General features: G+C 36.5%; 3 protein-coding genes and 1 pseudogene across 4 annotated transcripts; 1 reads left to right on the forward strand and 3 right to left on the reverse strand.

Annotated features, from left to right (window-relative positions):
* Window positions 1–4,043: 4,043 nt before the first annotated feature.
* Window positions 4,044–4,845, reverse strand: LOC111792836 (vascular-related unknown protein 1-like; annotated as a pseudogene). Its single transcript, XR_002814853.2, has 3 exons — window positions 4,420–4,845; window positions 4,269–4,343; window positions 4,044–4,142 (listed from the first exon to the last, which is right to left on the reverse strand). The product of XR_002814853.2 is annotated as a vascular-related unknown protein 1-like (transcript).
* A 1,517-nt stretch (window positions 4,846–6,362) lies between these two features.
* On the reverse strand, window positions 6,363–11,129 carry LOC111792835 (homeobox-leucine zipper protein HDG2). The gene is made up of 11 exons (XM_023674429.2): window positions 10,596–11,129; window positions 10,179–10,405; window positions 9,583–9,700; window positions 9,326–9,514; window positions 8,762–9,184; window positions 8,575–8,676; window positions 8,243–8,443; window positions 7,879–8,053; window positions 7,338–7,609; window positions 7,084–7,179; window positions 6,363–7,003 (listed from the first exon to the last, which is right to left on the reverse strand). Exons 1-11 carry the CDS (start codon window positions 10,698–10,700, stop codon window positions 6,629–6,631), a joined length of 2,283 nt encoding a protein of 760 aa, XP_023530197.2. The 5' UTR covers window positions 10,701–11,129; the 3' UTR covers window positions 6,363–6,628.
* A 5,033-nt stretch (window positions 11,130–16,162) lies between these two features.
* On the reverse strand, window positions 16,163–18,193 carry LOC111792834 (uncharacterized). Its single transcript, XM_023674428.2, has 2 exons — window positions 17,793–18,193; window positions 16,163–16,588 (listed from the first exon to the last, which is right to left on the reverse strand). Exons 1-2 carry the CDS (start codon window positions 18,114–18,116, stop codon window positions 16,412–16,414), a joined length of 501 nt encoding a protein of 166 aa, XP_023530196.1. The 5' UTR covers window positions 18,117–18,193; the 3' UTR covers window positions 16,163–16,411.
* Window positions 18,194–19,585: 1,392 nt separating this feature from the next.
* On the forward strand, window positions 19,586–23,206 carry LOC111792833 (hexokinase-1 protein). Its single transcript, XM_023674427.2, has 3 exons — window positions 19,586–19,790; window positions 22,265–22,344; window positions 22,924–23,206. The coding sequence occupies exons 1-3, from the start codon at window positions 19,677–19,679 to the stop codon at window positions 22,991–22,993; spliced, it is 264 nt and encodes an 87-aa protein (XP_023530195.1). The 5' UTR covers window positions 19,586–19,676; the 3' UTR covers window positions 22,994–23,206.
* The last annotated feature ends 447 nt before the right edge of the window (window positions 23,207–23,653 follow it).

A 23,653-nucleotide genomic window follows, 5' to 3' on the forward strand; every position in this document is an offset into this window, starting at 1 on the left:
TACCACTTTTCCTGTTCTCTCTTCTTGATCACATGGACCAAATATATTATATATGTGCACAGCATTGTTCATCTCTGAGACTCTGCATTTCCCCTGCTTTCCCCACCATCAAATTATGTTTTTGTACTTTACTTTTATTCATTCATGAGGCTGCTCTGCTGCATTCGTTACTCGAGTTAGGATATCGTGAATTTATCTGTTTGTACAAATGCACGGTATGAAGATTTGAACCTTTTGGATTTCGACTTCTTGTATATGGTATCAATAAACAAGATGTAAAGGTTAAATTATAACATTTAATAGTACTTGAAGAAGTCGTTGTGTTGCATTTTGTTTATAGTTATTTAACGTTGCCTTCAAATCTACTCTCATTCTTACTTTCAAATCCGCTTTCGAAAATCTCTGTCCTGTTTTCTAAAACCTTCTTCTCAAAACATTGCTCGACTGTAGGCGATGTGTATTAAATTGGGTTAACTCACTCGATGTTGGGAGCGAGTGTTGCACTTGTTGAAGTAGTTTGCAAGCTTTTAATTTTGTTATGTCATTGACCTACTTAACATTTTTGTTTTAGATTAATGAATTTCTTCGAACCTATTTGACATCTTGAAAGTTCAAAAAACCTATCCGAACGTGGACAGAATGAAAGGGACTTCTGACTTATAATTTAACTAAAATAATGTTAATGAAGGTTCGATTCCTTTCTTGATTACTTGCATCCTTTGGCTGTTGTGTATATAATAATAATGAAGAAGAATAAATAATGATAAAGTTGTGCAATATTTTGTTATTGCAGCCGTCAAAATCCTCATTAATTAAGCATAGGATTTGCAGAAACATATGTATTGAAAGATATGAACCAGGCTGTCAGATTTTATGCTTCAAAATTATAATACACAAATCTTAAACTTTTTTGTGTTTTTAGAATTAGAATATTTGTCCTCACCAAATCTCTATATGTTTCTTTATAACAATTTGTTTGCATCTCGGTACACGACTCTTTCACAATCTCACTCGTTCAAGTAATCAATGAGTTGTCCATTATTTACATTGAATTTTATGTGTAATACACAAGAAATAATGGATACAATAGCTTACGAAAAACATTGCCGTAGACATTTTATAACTATAAAATCGCACTCAATGTTTAATCATGCATCACATCAATTTGCTTGAGTTGAGATTCGAAATGGTTTTGTTTAAGCTAGTAGTGCGAGCGAAACTCGTACAAATGGTATTCCAAGAGCAGACAATGCTTTTGGTAGGTATATCTTATTGAAATCGAAAACCTCGACATTCCCATGTATCCTTGTGACACGATCATACTATTTACTTGGTTTGAACTACTTCTAAGAGCAAAAACAATCTCCACAAACCAACACATATCATTTTAGCATATTTTGTCCCGACTCACGTGTTTCTTAAAAATCTATCCAGAGAGTCGCACACCATAGAATTGCTCCAAGCAAGCACGTTTAACTTTGAAGTTCCAATGATCGAGCCACCAAAATTAAAGCTGCACTCTCATTTGAATATAGTATTAGTTAAATCATATACCGTTCATTTACTCATACATTATAATATATTATTGACGAGTAAACAAAATATTGTAGTGGTTCTTGTTGCTAATATAATGTGATTGATCACCTAATTTGAGTTTGGTAGTTAATTAAAATTTAAGGCAATCCCTAAACTATGTACAAATTAATTAATCATCTCTCTAATTAGACCGATTGATCCTGCCCAACTAACCAAACCTGACCATATAGCTACCCTTTTCTTACTTTTTTTTATTTTATTTTCCAACCAATTCATTACTCTCATCAAATTAATTGATGCGATTTAATGTTTAAAACCGATTTTATTTTCCCTTTTCCAATAATTTTTCGTTAATCTCCATGTTTATGCCAACCCGAGCATATCTCAAATTGTCGACAACGTCGATGTTAAGGATTATCGAGAACAGTAGTCCCACGTGGCTAATTAAGAGAAAGATAATGGGTTATATGTAAGGAACACTATCTCAATTGCTACGAGACCTTTTGGAGAAACCAAAAGCAAAACTACGAGAACTTATGTTTAAAGTGGGCAATAACATACCACTGTGAAGATTCGTGGTTCCTAACAGTCGGTATAGATAGCGAGCGAACAATATCATATTAATGTGGAGATTCGTGATTCCTAACCGTCGGTATAGATAGCGAGCGAACAATATCATACTATTGTGGAGATTCGTGGTTCCTAACCGTCGGTATAGATAGCGAGCGAACAATATCATACTATTGTGGAGATTCGTGGTTCCTAACCGTCGGTATAGATAGCGAGCGAACAATATCATACTATTGTGGAGATTCGTGGTTCCTAACCGTCGGTATAGATAGCGAGCGAACAATATCATACTATTGTGGAGATTCGTGGTTCCTAACCGTCGGTATAGATAGCGAGCGAACAATATCATACTATTGTGGAGATTCGTGGTTCCTAACCGTCGGTATAGATAGCGAGCGAACAATATCATACTATTGTAGAGATTCATGGTTCCTAACCGTCGGTATAGATAGCGAGCGAACAATATCATACTATTGTAGAGATTCGTGGTTCCTACCCATCGACATAGATAGCGAGGGATGCAGAAGAGATTCGTGTGCAAATTTTGATCATTAAGCTGAATGTCCTAAGCTCAACTGCCATTGCACATGGAGGGGTCTCACTTTGCAGTCCTTTCTGATTTGTTTATTTAAATCACTGCCCCCTTTCCTTTTATATAATTATAATTTAACTCATCCTCTTATATTCTATATTTTCTTTATTTATAAATATTTTCTATAGTATTTGTCGTTTTCTATTCAACTCGGGACAAGTCAATCGGTTAAAAGTCAGAGATTCAAATTTCACGTGATATCTTAAAATTTATGTTAGATAAAACATCAATTACCATCCTAGATCATAAGTCGGGTTCGATCATCATTCCAACAATACGTGTACACTTTGGCTCGTTACGTGTCAGTGTCAGCCTCACGGTTTTAGAACGCGTCTATTAGGGAGAAGTTTCCACACCCTTATAAGGAATGTTCGTTCCCTTCTCTAAATGATGTGGGATTTCACAATCCACCCCCTTGGGAGCCCACCGTCGTAGCTGGCACACCGCCCGGTGTTTGACTCTAATACCATTTGCAATAGCCCAAGCCCGTTACGTATCAGCGTTAGCCTCACGGTTTTAAAACGCGTCTACTAGAGAGAGATTTCCACACTCTTGTAAGGAATGTTTCGTTCCCTTCTTCAACCGATGTGTGTGTAACATTTAATTATATTAAATAATTAATTTAGCGTTAGAATAATAAATATTTTGAGAGTGGTCCAAAACTTAAGCTAGATTCTCATTACTCTGTCTAAAATGGAATAAATGAAAGAAAAATAATATCCATTTATCCATCAAAAAGCTTTAAACTTCCATGTGAAAACCATTTTTTTGGTCCAAACATACTATTTTTGAGACCAAACATTTTACCTTTTCAACAACGTTTGAATAATGTCTTGTTGTTTGAAGGCCAATGATTTATAACAACAAATTATACAAAATATTTTATTTCTTTTTTCTTTTTTCTATTGGATTTGATGTTCTAACAAGAAAACAAAAATTAGCATTCATTAATGTTATATGATTAAGAGATTTTGATACATGTTTGTATCTAAAACATTGATTGATTGTGTTTTTTTTGTTCTTATCATTGTAATTACTATACCGAAATCGAATTAGATTTTACATTTATTCCGCACATGATATGTTTTGAAAAATTTGACCAAAATAACCGTGTCTTTATGAGTTGAAATCACACGCTCAAATTACTCGAAAATTTTGGATTAGGGTTTCAGTTAAAGCAATCGAATAACGAACAAGACTCGTTTATTAACTCGTGAATAGAAATCTCGTATCGGGTACTGGGTGAAAGAGAAAAACTTGATTACTCGAATAATCCAAAACAATGAACGAAACGAGAGAATTATAGATTACAATAGCGAGTTTGAGTTGAGTTCGAGAGCTCAAATTACATGTAAATTGGACTCAAACACAGCCCTTTTTTCCTTTGCTTCTCTGCAGCTTTTTCTGGGTTTTGAATCATAATTCCCCAATGGCCATTGCTGCCCTACAAAAATCCTCAATTGGGTTAAAAAAAACACAAAAAAGGAACAAAACCCATAATTTTAATCTTACTTTTTTTACATCTAAAGGGTCTAACAAGGTAAATTATTTGACCCATAATTATAATTACCGTGGAGTTACTGATCACGACATGTTCATCGATCCTAGGATTTAGATGGGTTGTTCATACGTTCAAATCAGCAACCTAAAACAGAAAAATTCAATGAAATAATTGAAAAATAAAGCAAAAATGAGATGAAAAAGAGAGAATTAAAGGGTACTTTTGGAGTTAGAACAGGAGAAGTGGCCGTATCTTCTAAGGAATCATCGTAAAAAATCGTCTGAGTTGTTGTTTTTTTGAAGCTTAGCTTGTTTGGGGCATCCAAAATCGCCTCCCCAACGCTACAAAATGGGGTTAAAGCATTGATTTTTTCCTTATTGCCTTCTGAAATGTCCCAACTACAGCTCCCACTACTTGAACAACACAAAAAACTGTTTTTTCTCTCAATTTCCGACCACAAATAATCCTCTAGATACTCCGTCCACCCACTCTCCGACGGTTCTTCAGCTCCTGTGGCGGCGGAGGAGGATTTCTCCGGCGGCGGATCACCACCGGCTGCAGCGGCGTTCTTCTTGTCCATTCAAAGAATGTTGAGAGCGTGAAATGAGAGCTTGTGAGAAGGGGTTTAAGAAATGAGAATTCCATCATTTGAAATATAAAGTTTATTTTTATTATAATTATTATATTAAAATACTATTTTAGTTACTTCGAATATATATATATATATATATATATATATATTTTTTAATTCTTCGAAGGGTAGACACGAGGGGGTGTGCTAGTAAGGATGCTGGTCCCAAAGGGATGGATTTGGCGGGATCCCACATCGATTAGAGAAAGGAACGAGTAACAGCAAGGACTTGAGCCCTGAATGGAGGTGGATTGTGATATTTCACATTGGTTGGGGAGGAGAATGAAACACCATTTATAAGATATGAAAATCTTTCCGTAGCAGACGCGTTTTAAAGCCTTGAGGAGAAGTTCGGAAGGGAACCCAAAGAGATTTTGTCTAAACAGTAATAAGGGAGTGGTTGTCGTCCTCTCATGTCATATAAAAGATAAAGTTATTTTGCTTGTTCTCTTATATATATATATATTATCGAAATTAAATGAGGATAATAATTTTTTTTTTTTTTGGTAGGTTATAAATTTGGAGATTTAATATTTTTTTGGAAAATTAAATTAGAAATTAAAAAAATAATAATAAAGAAATGTGGGAGAGACAAAAATGATGGGGGGAAGGGGTTGACTTTTATGTGGAATTAGATGAGATAATATAATTAATAATTTTTGTAACAAAACTCCGACATTATTTTCATGGAACATAATTCCATACCATGACTCACAAGGAATCCTACCAAACGAACCTTTGACTCCTTCCCCCCTAATTCTGCCGACAAAATGTTTTTTTTTTTGGGCTTTTCAGTTTTGGCCCAGTTTGAAACTTTGGTTCTTATTGGACCGTGTCAACAAACCGTGGGCCTGGGCTACGACGGCCCAGAAGGAATAAACGACGTGTCGTGTCATTATGTTGTAGAGCAAAAACTCTAGTTGGGATGTTGTTTAGTATTACCAAGTAACTAAACTGAGTTCAAATCCGATCTATTTTCGGGTTATTTTTTTAATTATCTAAAAAAAATTATACTTATTTCCCACTTGTAAAATTCAAAAATTAAATATTTACATAGGAGAAATTTGTTACTAGGTATTTGACCTATCACTAAAATACCCCTACGGGGATAGGGCTGAGCGGAGCGAAAAGGGTTTACCCCTACGGGGGATAGGACTGAGCGGAGCGAAAAGGGTTTTCCATGAGATGAGAAATTCTAATTATTAGCTCCACACGAGGTTTGTGAATAAGTGACTGTCTGATAATGAGCTAGGAGAATCGTCCCGTTCCTATAGAACCTACCACTAAAATACCCCTACGGGAGATAGGGCTAAGTGGAGCGAAAATGGTTTATCCCTACGGGGGAATAGGACTGAGCGGAGCGAAAAAGGTTTTCCATGAGATGGGAAATTCAAACTATTAGACTGTCTTTCTGCTAAGGTATCAGGTATGATTTATCACTATACATACAAAATTCTCTAACTCGTGATTATCAAATTTTCACTCGAGAACCCTAGTTTTAGTTCTAACAATTAGAACAGGCCCGAACTTAATTTGGAACGAGTATAATTCACCCCATTTGATAAGAAACGTTCATTCGAATTGAGAATGAAAGGCAAAATACATACACATATGCAAGAGAATACATAATTACTTCATTTAAGAAAGGTAAATTCTTATGAAAAGAAGCAAACTTGGGTAATGAAGAAACACTGTAATGGACAAAGTCAATACCCGAACCCCACCATGAAAGGACCCTTATTTCTTCATTAAGAGGTGCGTTCTTGACTTCTTCCATTCATCTTTCTTCTCTGCAAATTCATGGATTCTCACACGAAAGAGAGGCTCTAATCCTCTCCACAGTACAAGCAATCAGGTTGTTAACCGTCGCTACCGACCCAAGTGATAGTTTAGCCGTCGGAATCGAGTCGACCAAGATCTGAAATGCAACGGTTAACAGCGACCCGCCTGAGCCATGTTCCATGATGCTGTTAGCCCCGTCGTTCGACGCGGCGGTTCCGTCGGGAAGAATGGCAAATCCAGAGGGGAGAAGGGCGACGTAATCGGGATCGCCACCGTTTAGTACCACGTTGATGGCCACAATGTCTACCGGAGCGTAGATCACAAACGCGGCGGTTTGATCCGTGATGTTCTCTTGTAATATCAACATGTTGCTTTGACTTGAATTTGGACTCTAAATTTTACAACAAAACGTGTCAAGTAAAAGCAAAATTTATGATTTGAATAAGACGTAAATTTGTAAGAAAAACTTACATTTACTCGTAACAATGAGACCGAGTTGCCCGTGTCACGGCCATTGGCAATGTGGGCCATTTCTTGCACAACTCCACCGTTTGATAGAATATCCCACTGTAATATATACGAGCATATCGTAATATAAGCACAATCTCAATTCATTTCATTGAACAAACGAGTGACCTTATATAAAATTAGGGTTTCGACCGACTAGGTCAAACTTTCGATAGGACGATTTAGAAACATAACGAACCCTAATTGATCGTACATACCTCGTTACGAGAATTTTCATCTCTGAGAAAGTCGAAGACTCTCTTAGGAGGAACAGGCAGCCAAAAGGATGTGGCGGCGCTGAGGACAATGCCAGGTGGCCTGCCGGGATCGTCTATGCTCTTACGAGTCATGACTCTGACATCATCGGCTCCCGTTCCTGACAGTGTTGTCCACGTGTGCGCGGTCGACGCGCTCACTCCGCCGCAAAAGCTCATCACCATTCTCTCTGCTAGCTTCAGCATGCTCTTTCTTCCTTCTTGATTCATTATCACTGATACCAATTTTTACAATGATAATTTTAGGCCTAAATATTTTATTTTTAATTTATTTTTTCATCATTTTTTATATTAAAAATACTTTTAATTCTTTAAATTTAGCTTTGATTTTCTAAAACATATATAAAAAAATAGATAAAAAAAATTGGAAAAAATTGGAAAAAAATATTTATAAAGTTAAATTTCAAATGGTGATTAAAAAAAAAAAAAAAACCTTAATTTAAGAAGATTTTATATAATTGAGAGAAATAGAAAATCAAATTACCACCCGCATCACCGTTCGGAATACTCGTCAACATGGCACTAGCAAGACGTTCACACTGACGATCCAACGTGGCGATCCAACGCTTTGCACCGAAGGCGTGACCAGATCTAACAAACTGATTGTACAAACTATGGATCCCTCGATCATCCACCTCAACATGCTCGACCCACGTAACCTATATCAACTCAAACATAATTCAATTGACATACACCTATAACCTTAACAAAAAGACTAGAGATTGAAATTCTCATCAACCCATGTTTTAAACTTAAAAAAAACTCCGTCTATCCTCAAACCATCTCACCTAAACAATATCAAAACGAGAACGAAGATTCGAACCTTTAAACTCAGGTTTTAAAATTACCTTAGAATAGCCCTGAGGCATTTCTTGGATCAAACAGCCGGAAGGCCTTCTTCTACATCGAAGAGCCGGAGCAGGGCGTAAATTATCCAACGACACGTCCACGACAGCCCATGTTCCCTCGCCATGTTGCTTACAGTACCTCACAAAATAGCTCTCCCGAGTCGGAACGAGCGGCGATGGCACTTGCAATTCCGACGCCATCTGATTGAACAATTGTTAAGAATAAGTAACAGAAGTGAGATTGAAAATCAAGATACACATAAAATAAAATAAAATATATCAAATATATTATATTGCAAAAATATATTTTTGTTGGGAGTTTTGGGACATACCACTTGTAATGCACCGTCGTAGTTACCGGCAACGCCGGTGGACAGAATCTCCAATGTCGTAGCCCTCGAGACAATCCCAGTGAAAACGGCCGACCACTGATTCTGAGGAACAAACAACACCGGAATGTCACCGGAGAGACCAAATTCCGTTCAATTTTCAGTTATTAAGAAGGATTATTAGGGTTACCACGTCCATGAGCATCTCCACGAGGCTGATATGGTTCATGACGACGACGGCGGTGGCTCGAGACGCTTCGGTGCTAAACCCAGCGGGTTTGGGTCCGATTCCTCTAGGGAAGGTTCGGACATATTCATCTGGGTTAAGCAGTGTGGTTGAGCCATCAAGGGCTGTCATCCACAAGGGCTCGCCCATTTGAGCCATTCGAATTAGTTCCTCCATGGCTGCAACCGCCAGCTCGATGATCATCGGCTTGTCGGCCTCCGATGGCGTGGTTATCGTCCTCAAAAGGTCCGCCGCCCCGTACATGTCGGCTCCATAGCTGCCCATTCCGAGCTCTAGAGGATGTGTGGGAATTGATGGGGAAAGAAGAGGGAAGCTTGAAACTGGCTTTCCTACGTACTTTGCTGCTATGGCTGAAATGCGATCGATCTACCATGCAAAATTGAGTTACAAGCTTTTATTTATTTTATAATTTTTTTTTTTATAATTTTTGTTTAAAAATTATTTAAATTTTTAATAGAATTCATAATCCAATCCAAAATTCACATACAACCCTAAAGATTTTGGTACCTCTTCTCTTAAGCGGGCATTTTCGAGCCTGAGATGATGTTCATCAAACGACATTTCTCCAATGGCGGTCGGGCCTCCACAATTGGGGCACGTCGCGTTACTGAGCGCTTCTCGATACCTCATATTATCGGCTCTAAGCTTTTCATTTTGTGTTCGGAGGTGAGTGTTCTCATGTCGCTCGTGATGAGTCTGAAGAGAGTAAATATAAGCATAAATTTTTATATTTCAATGAAAAAAGAAACCATTTTTGAAATTACCTTCATCTGAGTTCGCTTGTTTTGGAACCAAAATTTGACTTGCAATGGCTCTAAACCCAAATCCCTACTCAGCTCCTTCCTTTGCTTGTCATCTGGGTGAGGACACTCCTTAAAGAATCTACACCCACAAAAAAATTTCACCAAATTGCATCACGACTCTCTATAATGATATGATATTATTCACTTTGAGTATAAACTCTTATGACTTTATTTTTCGTTTCTCTAAAAAGTCTCGTACCAATAGAGATGAAAGAATCTACACCCATAAAAAAATTTTACCAAATTTTCAAAAATATGTTAGAATCACGACCCGATGTTATCCATTTTCACTTTATGCATACGCTCTAGTGACTTTACTTTTCGTTTGCCCAAAAGGTACCCATATCAGTGAAGACGAAAGAACCGACACCCACTAAAAATTTCACCGAATTTTCAAGTTATTGGTAACAAAATTTGTTAGAAATTGATATTATCCACTTTGAGCATAAGCTCTCATGGCTTTACTTTTCATCTACTCAAAAGACCTCGTACCAATGTAGATGTATTCGATTAAGCGGACAAAATTGAGGCATTTTAAGGGAAGTGGGTTAGCTTACGCTTCCATTTGTTGGATCTGGTGCTGAGTGTGGCGGTGGTAACGCTTCTTCTTGGAGCGTTGACGGTGGTCTTGGTCGTCACCAGAACCAACCTCGTGGTTCTCGCTGCTTGATTTAGTGGCACTGTCGAAGTCCTCTGCTTCTTTCATCATCCCATAATCGCTGTCTGGCAAACCGCTTTGTGGCATGTCTAATGCATGTAGCTGCGCCCCTTCCATCATATTTGCCTGCACAATTATGCATTTCTCAGTAATAATCGTTCTAAGTCCACTGTTAGCAGATATTCTGAATAGATGAGAACGGAGTATTTTCTATGTAAACCCCGTATTAAGAACGTATAAGGGTAATTAAGACATTACCCACCAAACACAAAATCAAACACATTTGATTGAAGAACACTGGAAATTCAACACTAACCTGACCAAGAACAAGGCTCGCCGGAGAGCCAAAAACACCGACATTCCCATTTCTTCCGATCATCGACGGCGCATTTCTGGCTGGAATCATCATTCCGGCTGGCATTTTCCAACTTTTTAGTTGAAGAACAGTACAAAATTACTTAAAATTACACAAAAAACAGCATTTCTTTGAAAATTGAAAAAAAGGGGTTTTTTTTTCAGACAATTCCCTCTTTCTCTCTCTCCTTTCTTGCTTTACAAAAATTAAAAAAAAACCCAAATCAAAAAACAAAAAACCCAGATCAAATCATACCCCAAATTGCCCAAATCCCAATTTTTTCAAGAAAAAAGCCTCAAAATGAAGAAGAAAAAAGGGTTTTTTTTGGGTTTAAAGATATGGAATGCTTGAAGTGGACAGTGAAGAGATGAAAAGAGAAGAAGAAGAAGAAGAAGAAGAAGGTGGGTGTGGAGAGGGAAAAAAGTGGGGGAGAAGAGTAATTGCAGAGCGTATTGAGAGGGTGGGATTGCATTTAATGGTGGCTGGAGGAGGCGTAATTGCAATTTCTCTTCACACACACATATATTAACGAAAAATAAAATAATTTTTTTATTTTATTTTAAAATTTTAAAATTTAAAAAAAAAAAATTAAAATTTTAAAAATTTATAATTGTGCCCTAGGAGAGAGCTTGAGTGCAATGAATGACGGCTACCAAACAAGCCCTAATAAAAAAATTATTTTATTTATTATTTGGAAACTTTTTAACATTCCAATTTCTACCTAATTATTGTCTTAAAAAAAAGTCTCCTCAAGGGAATTTTAAATTTTTAAAAATTATTTATAAAAATAAATTCATATTTTATTAAAGTTTGTTTGCAATGTTTATCACAAACCCTAATTAGGAAATAAAATTATAGAAAAAAAAAATGATCTCTCACAAATAAAAGGGAATTTAATTAACATTCCATTTATTGCATAAGATACCATAAATTTTGGATGCATGCGTTTTCATCTGTTTTTAATTTTTGTTCATAATTTAGATTTTTAATTATTTTTTTTATAATAACTAATTACAAAATTTTCAGGTGCCAATCTTTATTAAGGTTTTTGGGTATTAAACCAATGGAGATTTGATATCATTATTATCAAACTATACTAATGGAGAATTGGGATTTGAAGAATTTGGTTGTTTTTATGATTTATGAGAGACAATTGGTACTTTCTCGAACGAAAACCATCAAAAAGCTTGTAAATTAGGTCGATGTGAGCATGATTTTGAAATATTAGTATCTCTCTCGATTTCATAGATTTAAAAGAAAAACTTATGGAACGTGTTATGAATCATAGAGTTAAGAATCGAGCATAAGTGTGAGATCTCTTGTTGAAGAGGAGAACGAATCATTATTTATAAGAGTGTGAAACATTTTCCTAACAAACGTATTTTAAAACCTTGAACAGAAGCTCGGAAGGAAAATCTCAAAGAGAACAATATTTACTAACGATGGATTTGGGCTCATACAAATGATTTCACAGCCACACTGGGCAGACCCATTTTAAAATCTTGAGAAAAAACCCGAAAGGGAAAGCTTAAATAAGCACTTTGAGGGAAGCCACAAAGGGACGTGCATTTTAAAAGCTTGAGGGGAAGTCTAGAAGGGAAAGGTCCATAAGAACCATATCTGGAAGCGGTGAACTAAAAGGGAAAAGTCCATATCCGTGGACTTGGACACTTATAATAAGCATCCCAACCATGGCTACGCCATGCATTCTTACGAAAATAATAATAATAATAATAATAAATAAATAAATAAATAAATAAATAAAGATGGTCATTTTCTAATTTATGGGAGCTAAATTGAGGTTTAAATGGATAATTAATGTATTTTAAAACTTAATCATATACATTTAATAATAGTGTAATTTCTAAACAAATATTCCCTATATATATGGTTAATAACTAAAAAAAATTATTAATGTATATGTGGTTAAAAAATTGAAATAAATTCTATTCAATTATATATTTGTTTTTTATATATATTAAAAAAATATTAATTTTTTTTTTTATCTTTCAAAAGTTTTGAAAATATGATTAATTTCTCTAAATCTAAATGATGGTTTGGTGGTTCTCCAAATTTATTAAAATATTTTATTTTTTAAAATAAAATAAACAAAAAATAAAATAAAAAAATAAGTTCCATGCAATGCAACAAGAGTTCTTCATCTTGCATGTATTCAACGTGTAATGTGTAATTAGGTTGACAATTTCTAAACATTTATTATTATTATTATTATTAACAATGAAATAATATATTTGAAAAAAAAAATCGAGAGTCGTAAGATATATATGTTTCTAAATATTTATCTAAATGGTGGAACTAGCAGAAGTGATTACGTTACTTATATCACTAAGACCTTTAAAGTTGTCGATATGACTGTTCATATGAGATCTTACATCGGTTGGAGACTACAACGAAAAATTGTTTATAAACTGTTACAAATGATATCAGAGTTAGACATCGGACAGTGTGCTAGCGAGGACGTTGGCCCCCAAAGAAGTGGATTGTGAGATCTCACATCGGTTAGAGAGTAGAATGAAACATTTCTTATAGGATGTGAAAACCTCTCTCTCGCATACGCGTTTTAAAATCGTGATATTAAAGGCAATACGTAACGGACTAAAACAGACAATATTTATGAACGATGAACTTGGACTGTGATACCGAAGTTATTCTCTCCTAAGATGGTACGCAAACCCAAAACCCAATTATAACAGGTTGTTATAATGTATAAATATATATTTTTTTGTCCCAGTTGACTTTTCTTTTTGGCAAAACTATTTAAAATAATAATAATAATAAATAAGCAAATCCAAATTGAGAAGGAATTATCGAATTGAAGGTCCACGTAGGACCATGCAAGTTGACTTGTTGAAATTACTTAAAATATTTATAAAAATAATAATAAAAAAATTGAATTTTGGTGTAAAATGTCAAATCAAGAAGACTTTACACTATTCACGAGTTTTCTGATTTGACAAATGGGGGACACACCTTCAATCACGCCACCTTATTCAACACTAATTTTTTTTTTAATATTTTTAATAATTAAAAAATTAACAGAAATATACAAAATTCATAAATTTATTTTCCCACGTGGCATTTTTATTTATTGGTCTCCGTGGGTTTGTTCCTCTAGCTAACTGCCCATTAAAATATTCCCATTATATTTATTCAACAATTCACCAAAAAAAATATATAAATAAATATTAATGACTAAATTAATTTGATTATTATTTTAATATTTATTAATACAAAAATAAATAATATTAAAATAATGTCACCTTTTGACCTCGTCGTCACTGAATTCAAGTCCAAGAAAACGCACAGCAGAATAAAGGGAGGAGTTCTTCCTTTAGTTAACCGAGTCTTTGATGAAGTCTAAATTCCTAAGCAATCTGACACGTGGATGTGGTAGTGGGCCCGGGGGATGACGTGGGCTGACTTTGTTGTGACGTTATCGAATGCAAAGGAAAGTTGTTACGATCGTGGCCCTTGTTTTTCTCTCTGGCTGGCTGCTGGCCGTTGATTTGACCGTCGTTGTCAGCTTGATTAAATGTTTTCGTTGTCGTTTTGTCGTGAGAGGCACGCGCTTGAATTGGCGTTTTTTTTGACTGAGTCAAATGCGGAAAATTGGGTCAACGTTGGCTTTTGTGTTGTAGTGACGCAATCGCGTTGGATAGTTTCGACGCTATCGGCAACGGTTGAATGTCTTCCTCTAATTTACTTGAAATATTTTTATTAATTATTTATTTAAAAATGTGTACAATTTTCAGCCGTAGGATTATTAAGTGATCAACTCTTCTTCCTTTAAAGTCTTTTATAATGTGGTACGATGGCCTTTTATTGAAGGATTTGTGTTTAGTGTCTATTATGATATGCTATTGTTTCCAAGTTTTCACTCGAACCCATTTGCGATTGACTCTCTACGCTAAATTATACTTTTCTGAGTGATCGAGAGGGGTCATTTTTGGTATGACCTTCAAGAAGATCACCATATTGAAGTGTGAGATCTCACGTCAGTTGAAGAGGGAATGAAGTATTCCTTATAAAGGTGTGTAAACGTCTCCTTAATAGATGTGTTTTAAAACCTTGAGGGGAAGCCCAGAAAGGAAAGCCCAAAGAGAACAACTAGCGGTGGACTATGGTCGTTACATATGATATCAAAGTCAGACACCAAGTGGTGTGCCAGCGAGTGCACTGGGCCTCCAAGGACGGTGGATTGTGAGATCCCACATGGATGGAAATGGGAATCAAGCATTCCATATAATGGTACGACACTCGGCCTCGAAGGAGGGTGAATTGTGAGATCCCACATTTGTTGGAGAGGGGAACGAAGCATTCCATATAAGAGTATGACACTGGGCCTCCAAGGAGGGTAGATTGTGAGATCCCACGTTTGTTGGAGAGGGGAATGAAGCATTCCATAAAAGGGTATGACACTGGCCTCCAAGGAGGATGGATTGTGAGATCTCATATCGGTTGGAGCATTCCATATAAGGGTATAAAAACCTCTTCCTAAAAGACGCATTTTGAAACCTTGAGGAGAAGTCCGAAAGGGAAAGCTCGAGGACAATATCTATGAGTAGTGGGCTAGAGTCGTTACATGAAATGTCTAAACTATATGAGTCTCTTAAAACATGCTAACTTTCTAGTGCATTTTTCTCTCATCCCACTCGGACCCCACCAGAACCAAGCTCACATCGGATTAATATCATCATAAATGTTTGAGGTAGGGCAAAGTAGCTCATTGTATAGTCAAGGATAGCTTGTGCTATAAATATGATGAGTACTTTCTTGCCTCCCAACGTAAATAACTTACTTCTTTCCACACATGAAGAGCTCTCTAGACCTTGTCCCTCACGTTCTTATACATCCTATTTGTATTTCTTCATGTTTGAGAAGACATGACTAGGGACTGTCCCAACGAATCAATTAACAACGAGTAAGAAGAGGTAGAATTTATTGACGTAAAAACCAGTTAAATTAAGTATAAATTCTTCTCTATTTGGAAGAGTGACGTACCATTTAAGACGTTTTTCATTCTATACATAATTTAATAACCGGCACTATTACATGCTGACACTCAATTAGTCGCCTTAGGTAAGCTTTCAATCCCTTCTCCTTTATAGTCGAGCAGCTCAACGTTTCTGGTGTTTTAGTCACTTTTCAATGGCTCCCTTAATTTTGTGCGAGGAATTACACTCGTTGAGTAATGGGAAGTGGGCTAGTCCTTAAAAATGCCCGTTCCTTTCTCGTTGAGGCCCAAAATCTTTCTTGCTGAGACTGCCATGAGTAAGAAGTCTACTAGAAGGCCCAAAACCTCTTAATAGTTTTTAAAATATTCAATTTTAAGTAGGGATCATCAAAACACCAAACCATCCAACGTCTAACCATCCAATGTAAAGACGGTTTTCAACGATGGTTATCTTGTTACAAAAGCGATTCATAAGCTTTAGTTTTTGTGTCTCTAAAATTTAGCCATGGTAAAATCGTGATACGAATGCTAAAAAAAGGATTAATACCATTCATGTAATTCGATTCGGCTTAACTCAATTTTATTCTTAAAACGATCAAATATTTCAACCAAATGAGCCTCTAAGAATTGGATCAAACTAAAAAATCAAGCTCATTCGAACCATTACCACTCATACAATGAAAGACTGCTAGAAGGTTAAAAGAGAGAGTTGCACCATTACCTAAAGAACCAACATCCTCAGTCCGACAATGTGATATGCTCGGTCGGGACAGACAGACCGTTGGCGATCTAGGATGGCACTTCAAGCCCTCTTTTTCCTGCCATTTGATGGTCTGGGTCCGTTGATCGTAGCCTTGCTCGAGCATGGCACGAGCCCGCGTAGCACGGCCAACACCCCCAAACCCATGAAGGGCCAGTAGATTGTCAACAGAGTATTAGATGCCCGGTTTGATCCAACCACTTCACCCATCACAGCAGACTGAAATCACACAGCCAGATAATGTGATTCAATACAAGTAAAATTTCTCTGAAGGAAATGATATAGAAACTAGCGTATCCCTACAAGAAGGTTAACAAACGAAGCAGAAAAATCCTTTTTATCTTGCAGTTAGCTATCTCAAATGCACCATTTAAAGCCAAAAGTCTGATGTTGAATCCTTAGTTTATTGACAAGAATGCAGTTCCCAAGCTAGTTCAATACTAGCTTATGAAATTAAAAACATCATACAAAGCTATCCCACCTAACTATTATTTCGATTAGGTCAACCCGAGCATTATTCAGCTAGTTAAAGCACATACTGTTGGTACAAGAGTCCACATCGACTAATTAAGAGATTGATCATGGGTTTATAAGTAAAGAATACATCTCCATTGGTATGAGCCCTTTTGGAAAAATTAAAAGCAAAACCACGAGAGTTTGTTCTCAATGTGGACAATATCATACCATTGTGGAGGTTCGTGGTTTCCTCAAATGTTGAACAAAGAAGTTGAGTCTCTAAGGTGTAGTCAAAAGTGATTCAAGTGTCGAACAAAGGGTGTATTTTGTTTGAGGCTCTAGAGAAGGAGTCGAGTCTCGATTAAGGGGAGGTTGTTCGAAGGCTCCATAGGCCTCCGAGGAGGCTCTATGGTGTACTTTGTTCGATGAGAGAGATTGTTGGGAGATGAGCCCCACATCGACTAATTAAGGAGCTGATCATGAGTTTATAAATAAGGAATACAACGACCAAAAACAAAACCATGAGAGTTTATGCTCAAAGTGTACAATATCATACTATTGTGGAGATTTGTAATTCCTAACACATACCATCAACCAAGAGATTACAGGATTGAATCCTGGTCTCCATATTATTGAACTTAAAATCAAAAAAGAAACCAAAACTTCTATCAGCATCATCAACTACATATATCAAGAATCTAGAAATGACATTCTTCTAAAAATGGTCTAGAAAAGCTGAATAACAACCAAGTTATGTCTATTGAATCTCTACAAGACTGGAATAAATTCTACTAACTTCAAATTCATCGTCCACTCCGCCAAATGCTTAAACATATCCAAAATCATCTCCCTACTCAATCCTAACCTAAAATAGATACATTCAATCAAACAAAGATAAAATCAACAGGCTATGAACAAATTCCATCAATCAAAAACCAAATTAATCCGAACAGGAACAGAAAAATACCATGGAAGACACGAGAGAAACGCCATAGATCAAGCAAGTGGTCCTGTACCAAGCCTTGGAGCTGAAGAAGGCATAGAGATTGAGAAACAAAAGAGGCCATTGAAAAAGAAGCTCGAACCAAATAAGGCCAACGACGAAATGAGGAGCCTCGGCCATTAAATAATCCCCCGATCGGGCGACGTACCACCTCTTGAGATCGATTACAGAATCAGGGTAAAGGCTTTTAGGCAATACCTCCTGGAAATCGATTAAAGGCACAACGACGGCAAGTACGAGAAATGCGAGGAACAATAGAGCGTCAACGAGCTTGAGAAGAGCGCCCATGGTTCCACAGAGCTTTCTTCTCAGAGTCTCTGAGCAGAGCAATTGATCGGATCTTGGGCTGGGCTGCTCAATTCTCAAGGCTATTCTTATAGCTGAGTTTTATTTTTTATTTTTTAAATGTAAATGGCTTTTATTTTATTTTATTTATTGAGGTTAACCATGGTTGAGTCAAAATGGAACCATCCATGGTTAAGATAATAATCGGCGATTTATCTCCTTTACTTTAATAATGGAACCATTGACATAAATAAATTCCACGTGATCCACGTGGCTGCAATGAGGACAAGGGAAATCCTACATGTTCATAGCACTCTTGTCTTAAATATTAAGCCTAACATGTTTTTTTCATATGACAGATATACCACTCTTATTATATACTTACAATATACAATTTTTATTATAAATATGCAAAAATGCCTAAATAGGCTAACAATTAATTAGCAATGGAAAACAAATTAATTCGTAAGAGTATCGATGACCACTGGACAATCACTTTTCAACCTACCGTCACCATTTGTCTTTTACCCAACTTGAGCTGGAATTAATGTCGAGGCAAATTATGTAAGATTCCGTTAATGCTAAAGTCAGATTAGTTGCATGATAGTGTTCGTACTTAGCTAGTTTATATTGGGCTCGGTGTTGTCCATGGCTTCACCTTGATGTGCTCAGTGTCACAATCGCACTATTGTGGCAGGGGGGACAACAATTATGTAGAACTTGTGTAAAAATCCAAGCTTACCACTAGTAGATATTGTTCGCTTTGACTTGTTATATATTGTCATCACCCTCACGGTTTTAAAATGTCTATGTTAGGGAGAGGTTTCTACGCACTTATAAGAAATGCTTCCTTCCCCTCTCCAATTGATGTGGGATCTTACAACTCATTATAACCCAACGAACAATTTAGCCATGTGAATTCGTACTTCGGTGACAATATTAGTGTATGCTCGAGTCTCGGATCATGTTTATGAGAAATGTTTTAGAGAATGTGAACGAGGAAATAGGTTGAAAACAATGTTGTAGGCTAAAAGTGAATAAGCAACAACCACGACTTTGATAACGTATAACCCGGGTAAGAAGAATTGACAACTAGTTAGATACCCCATAGTATATTTGGGGGTATTTTAGCCATAGCAGGAATAGATATGATTCCGGCGACCAGTCAAGTAAAGACCTATGTAATATGAAAGCAAGTAAAAGAGGTTTGGAATACACATGCAACCATGGATAACACGTCTTGGACAAGCATGACTGAGACATCCAACACATAGCTACAAGCATCACGCCTTGGAACGGGAAACATTTTAGTTAATAACAAAATTAATTATGGTAATAAATTTTAGGGTTTATATAGAGATTATTTTTTAATAAAATTTAATAGATGAAAATGAAATAAACACTAAGACGACGTCGTTTGCACAAGTTCGCAGCTAAGTGGAATTTGATGCCTGTGCAACAGCATCGCGTCGTAGGCATTTCTGCGAAGAGTCTGAAATTGAATCGAGTATATATTTCCCTTGCCGGTGTGCACTGCTCATAATTTCCTGTCCGAGAGAGAAGATGAGCGAGGCAAGGCCTGTGAAAAGGAGGGAAAGTCCATGGGGGATGCCTGAGGGCGAGGATCGCCAGCCTAAGGCTCACAGATGCAACGACAGAGCGGAGGATGTCATTCAAGTAAACTTCCATTTCTTCGTGGTTTCTATGTTCATCAGCATTGCTTGCTTCTTTTTCCACATGATTTCATCTAGTCTTCTTCTTGCTCTTTAATTTCTTGTTTATTCCGATTTCGATTTGTTTCTAATGAACTGATTTGAGAAATGAATATCGAAATGATTCCGGAGTTTGTCGTCGCTAGGTAGGATGCGATTTATTTCAACGATCGTTTGAGTCGATAATGAAGCATTTTCTTCGATGTTCAGTTTCCTGATGGATTTGGATTATTACGTGTTTTTCCTGGGGGTTTTGGTTGTACATGGTATCGTTGATAAGTTTGGGAGTAAATTTGAGAAGTCGGAAGCAGGATGGATTTAGCGACTAGTATCTTAGAAATTATGGCTCTTAGGAACTAGGAGCATAAGAGCATCTCGTTTATGTTGACAGCAAAATTTCCGGAAGATAATTGCAGTATTTTGGATAGCAGTGAGGTTTACTTGTTAAATCTTTGGACGAAGCGAATGGCCAAGGAGATCGAAACGTGTGCGATGACTGGAAATAGTTATTCTGTTGGATTTTGTTTTGTCATTCGAACACTCTATGAATTTTATTCTTCAAAGTAAAGCTTTCAACGCAATGTTCCTCTTAGGTCTTCCTACAATTAGTTATATATTCTGGAAGAAAAGGAGAAATTAGAACTCCCGTTCGCCTCACGCATGTGCTTTCACCTCCAACAGGAAAGTACACAAATGTATTTGGTTGGAGAATATGACCTCCAATACTAGCGTTTGGTTTTCGTTTTTTGTAGTGCATGGAAATGTAAAAGATGATTATAGAGTTAAGGATTTCATGTATGGTTTAGATCGGATATTCAATAACTAAAACTATAATGTTCTCTGGAATTTCATTAGCATTTAATTCATCCTTGCTACAATAGTCTATCGTATTGCCAAGTAAGTTACTATGTCAAGTAGTTTTGAGTTTTGAATCGACTGTAATTTTTCAATATTTGTCTGTCTTCAATTATTTATTGTTGGAGGTTCTGGAGAAAAAAGAAAAAAACAATAGCTCTCACGAGGAAAATGTTTACTGAAATTCTTTACTTTTCCTTTGTCAATTGTTGTATTTCCTCATGTTCATTTTTTCCTGTTGTAACGGTGTTTTGGCAAGACAAGAGCCTTGTCTTGCTAAAACACCTTAGCCAGCTTGATTCGTAAGCGTTAGTTCCCTACTATTCTCAAGAACTTGACTACAAACAAAGATTCAATGCACATAGGTTTACCTCATAAGAAGAGAACTAACTATTTTAAAAGGGAAACACGCCTTTTGCATCCCTGCAGATCCACAATCTTAAATTTTCCACTAGGATACTAGTTAAACCCAAAACCCTTCTCTTAGGAAGATTGATTGGAAAACCAGACGACAGTGCAAAAGGCTTGACTAGGTTTAGAAGATTCATCACTTTTAGATTTGTTTTGTGGAGAATAAGAGGAAATTTTTTTTAATGGAATAATAGGATTTAAGATCTACTTTGGAAACTAGTTCTTTCTCTTGTCACCTTTTCTTGCCAACAACTTCATTAGTTATGAGAATAACGATTGACAATTGGTCTACCATAGATAAACGCTGATTTCGTAACTAACTTGGTGCAAGTGTTGATTTCTTTCAATCCCTCTTTTAACGCTTTAGCAAAAATGTCATTGACACGAGTGGTTAAGCTGATTGGTTGGCTTGGTAACAGTAATATATACAATATTGTCTCTTCTGGTGACCATACTTAAGATGTTTCATAAAAAGCTAATTGTAACACTAGCAATTCCCATAACAATTAACATTTGGAACACTCCACAAATCAGAAATGTTTCACTTCCTTTTTTGCAGACTTGAACCGAAAAACCATCAAATTTGAACTCATATAAGAAAATGCAGCACTAGCTTCCTCTTCTAAGTATGATATTTCTTATCAATTTTTGTTGAGCTAGAGCGCCACTGCCACTTTAATGGTCTAACCCAGTAGACATGAATCTGGAACCCTGTTTAGAGGAGAATAGCCTCCCATGAAAGAGATAAGCTCATAGGTAATTGCACTCTCATTCACAAGGCTTGATTAGATTCGTTTGAGGGGATATAAAAAATAAGGTTCTTCCTCCGGTTAATAACGTTATGGAATAAAGCATAGTTTATTTATTTCGGCTTGCATTTCTGTAGCCAAATCATAGTTTATTTCGGTTTGAAGAAGTTGAGAAAGAAGAAAGAGGGAGTATGATAAAACTTTTTTTTGTTTTTTTTTTTTTTTGTTGAATTTCTCAACCTAGGTACATGCCAGTTCAGTGAGGTTATCTCGCATGTACAAGAATGACCCCAACAATAGATTATATTCCAATGAAATGTATCCTCTTCAAGTTTTTGATTCTTTTTATTTTTTTTGGTGGAGGGTGTGTGAAGGTGGTGGAATATCCTGGATGACACTGATTATTGTTTTGTTCTTATTGTAGGCTTGTTTTGAGGGGAACCCATTTAAGACTGTTCCAGGGCCATTCAAGCTATTCTGGCGATGCATGCGTTCGAAACCTGGGTATGATTGCACCTTATCAGTTCTCTTTTGTTTATTTTCAAGATAGATTCATTCATTCGTCAGTATGAGGACTTAGCTTTACTTTTCAAGAAACCTCGCTGTGGAATTGGAAGAATGATCAAATCTTTCACCCGCTGGGTTTGAGTGTAGATAATTGAGACCCATAAGGATGAAATCTTGATCTTGAGTACCTTGCCCTTTCTGTTCGTATCCTTCATTCATGCCCTGCCATGTCTGAAATGTTGTGAGCTAATGGAGTCGCTTCTTTTCAACCGTTTTGAACTCATCAAATTTGTAAGAACAGTTTCTGAAAATAGTTTTTAGTAGAATCGAGAATAGAAACGACACGTTAAGCATAGTAGTGATAAACGAAAAGGCACGTGAATTTGATCAAGAAATGATTGTTTTATTTTCCATCATCAGAACTTTCTTTTTAGTTATCTCATAAATTGAACACTATTCCTACGTTTTAAGCCTGATAAACTAAGGAAGTTGGAGAAAATTCATTTGGCGTTGATAATAATCTTAATAAAATGCTACTCTCATATGTTATGGGGACCATGTGATTTCGTTTTGCAGGGAGGAACCAACGGAGCCATATACATATTTGGATTTGGATCCTCCAAAGAGAGAGGTGAAACTCGAGTAAGAACTCACTACGCATACTTTTAATTCATGAATGTTAGATTTTCAGTTTTGATATTTGTCTCTTCTTGTGAATTTTAAATCAGAACTCAGACGGTAGGTCATGCATTTAAATGGTTGATAGGAAAACGGCAATAATGATTACCGTGAAATAGCTCTGTGAGCTTTTCAACATTATTGAATATGACAGAATTGGGTACTGAGTGTTTTTATTTTTTGTCACATCGTACGACATTTTACGGCTAGCATAATAAATAGCTACTAACCTTGATAAGAAGAAACTTTCCGTAACCTAATGCCTACCGATAGTAGATATTGTTCTCTTTGAACTTTCCTTTCTGAAAGGTTTTAAAACGCGTCTGCTAGGTTGAGGTTTCCACACCTTTATAAAAAATATTTCATTCTCCTCCCCAACCTCTGTGGGATCTCACAATTCACCTCCCTTCGGGGCTCAATGTCCTCCACTAGCACTCGTTCCCTTCTCCAATCAATATGGGACCCCTAATCTACCTCCGTTTGGTGTCCAGCGTCTTTGCTTACATACTGCCTTGTGTCTACCGCTCTTCGGGACCCCTTAATCCACCTTCGTTCGGTGTCTAGCGTCCTTGCTTGCTCACTGCTTCGTGTCTACCACTCTTCGGGACTTAGCCTTTTTGCTGGCATA

This window comes from Cucurbita pepo, chromosome 4 (genome assembly GCF_057944985.1).
Source record: "Cucurbita pepo subsp. pepo isolate OVF chromosome 4, ASM5794498v1, whole genome shotgun sequence".
Taxonomy (NCBI): domain Eukaryota; kingdom Viridiplantae; phylum Streptophyta; class Magnoliopsida; order Cucurbitales; family Cucurbitaceae; genus Cucurbita; species Cucurbita pepo.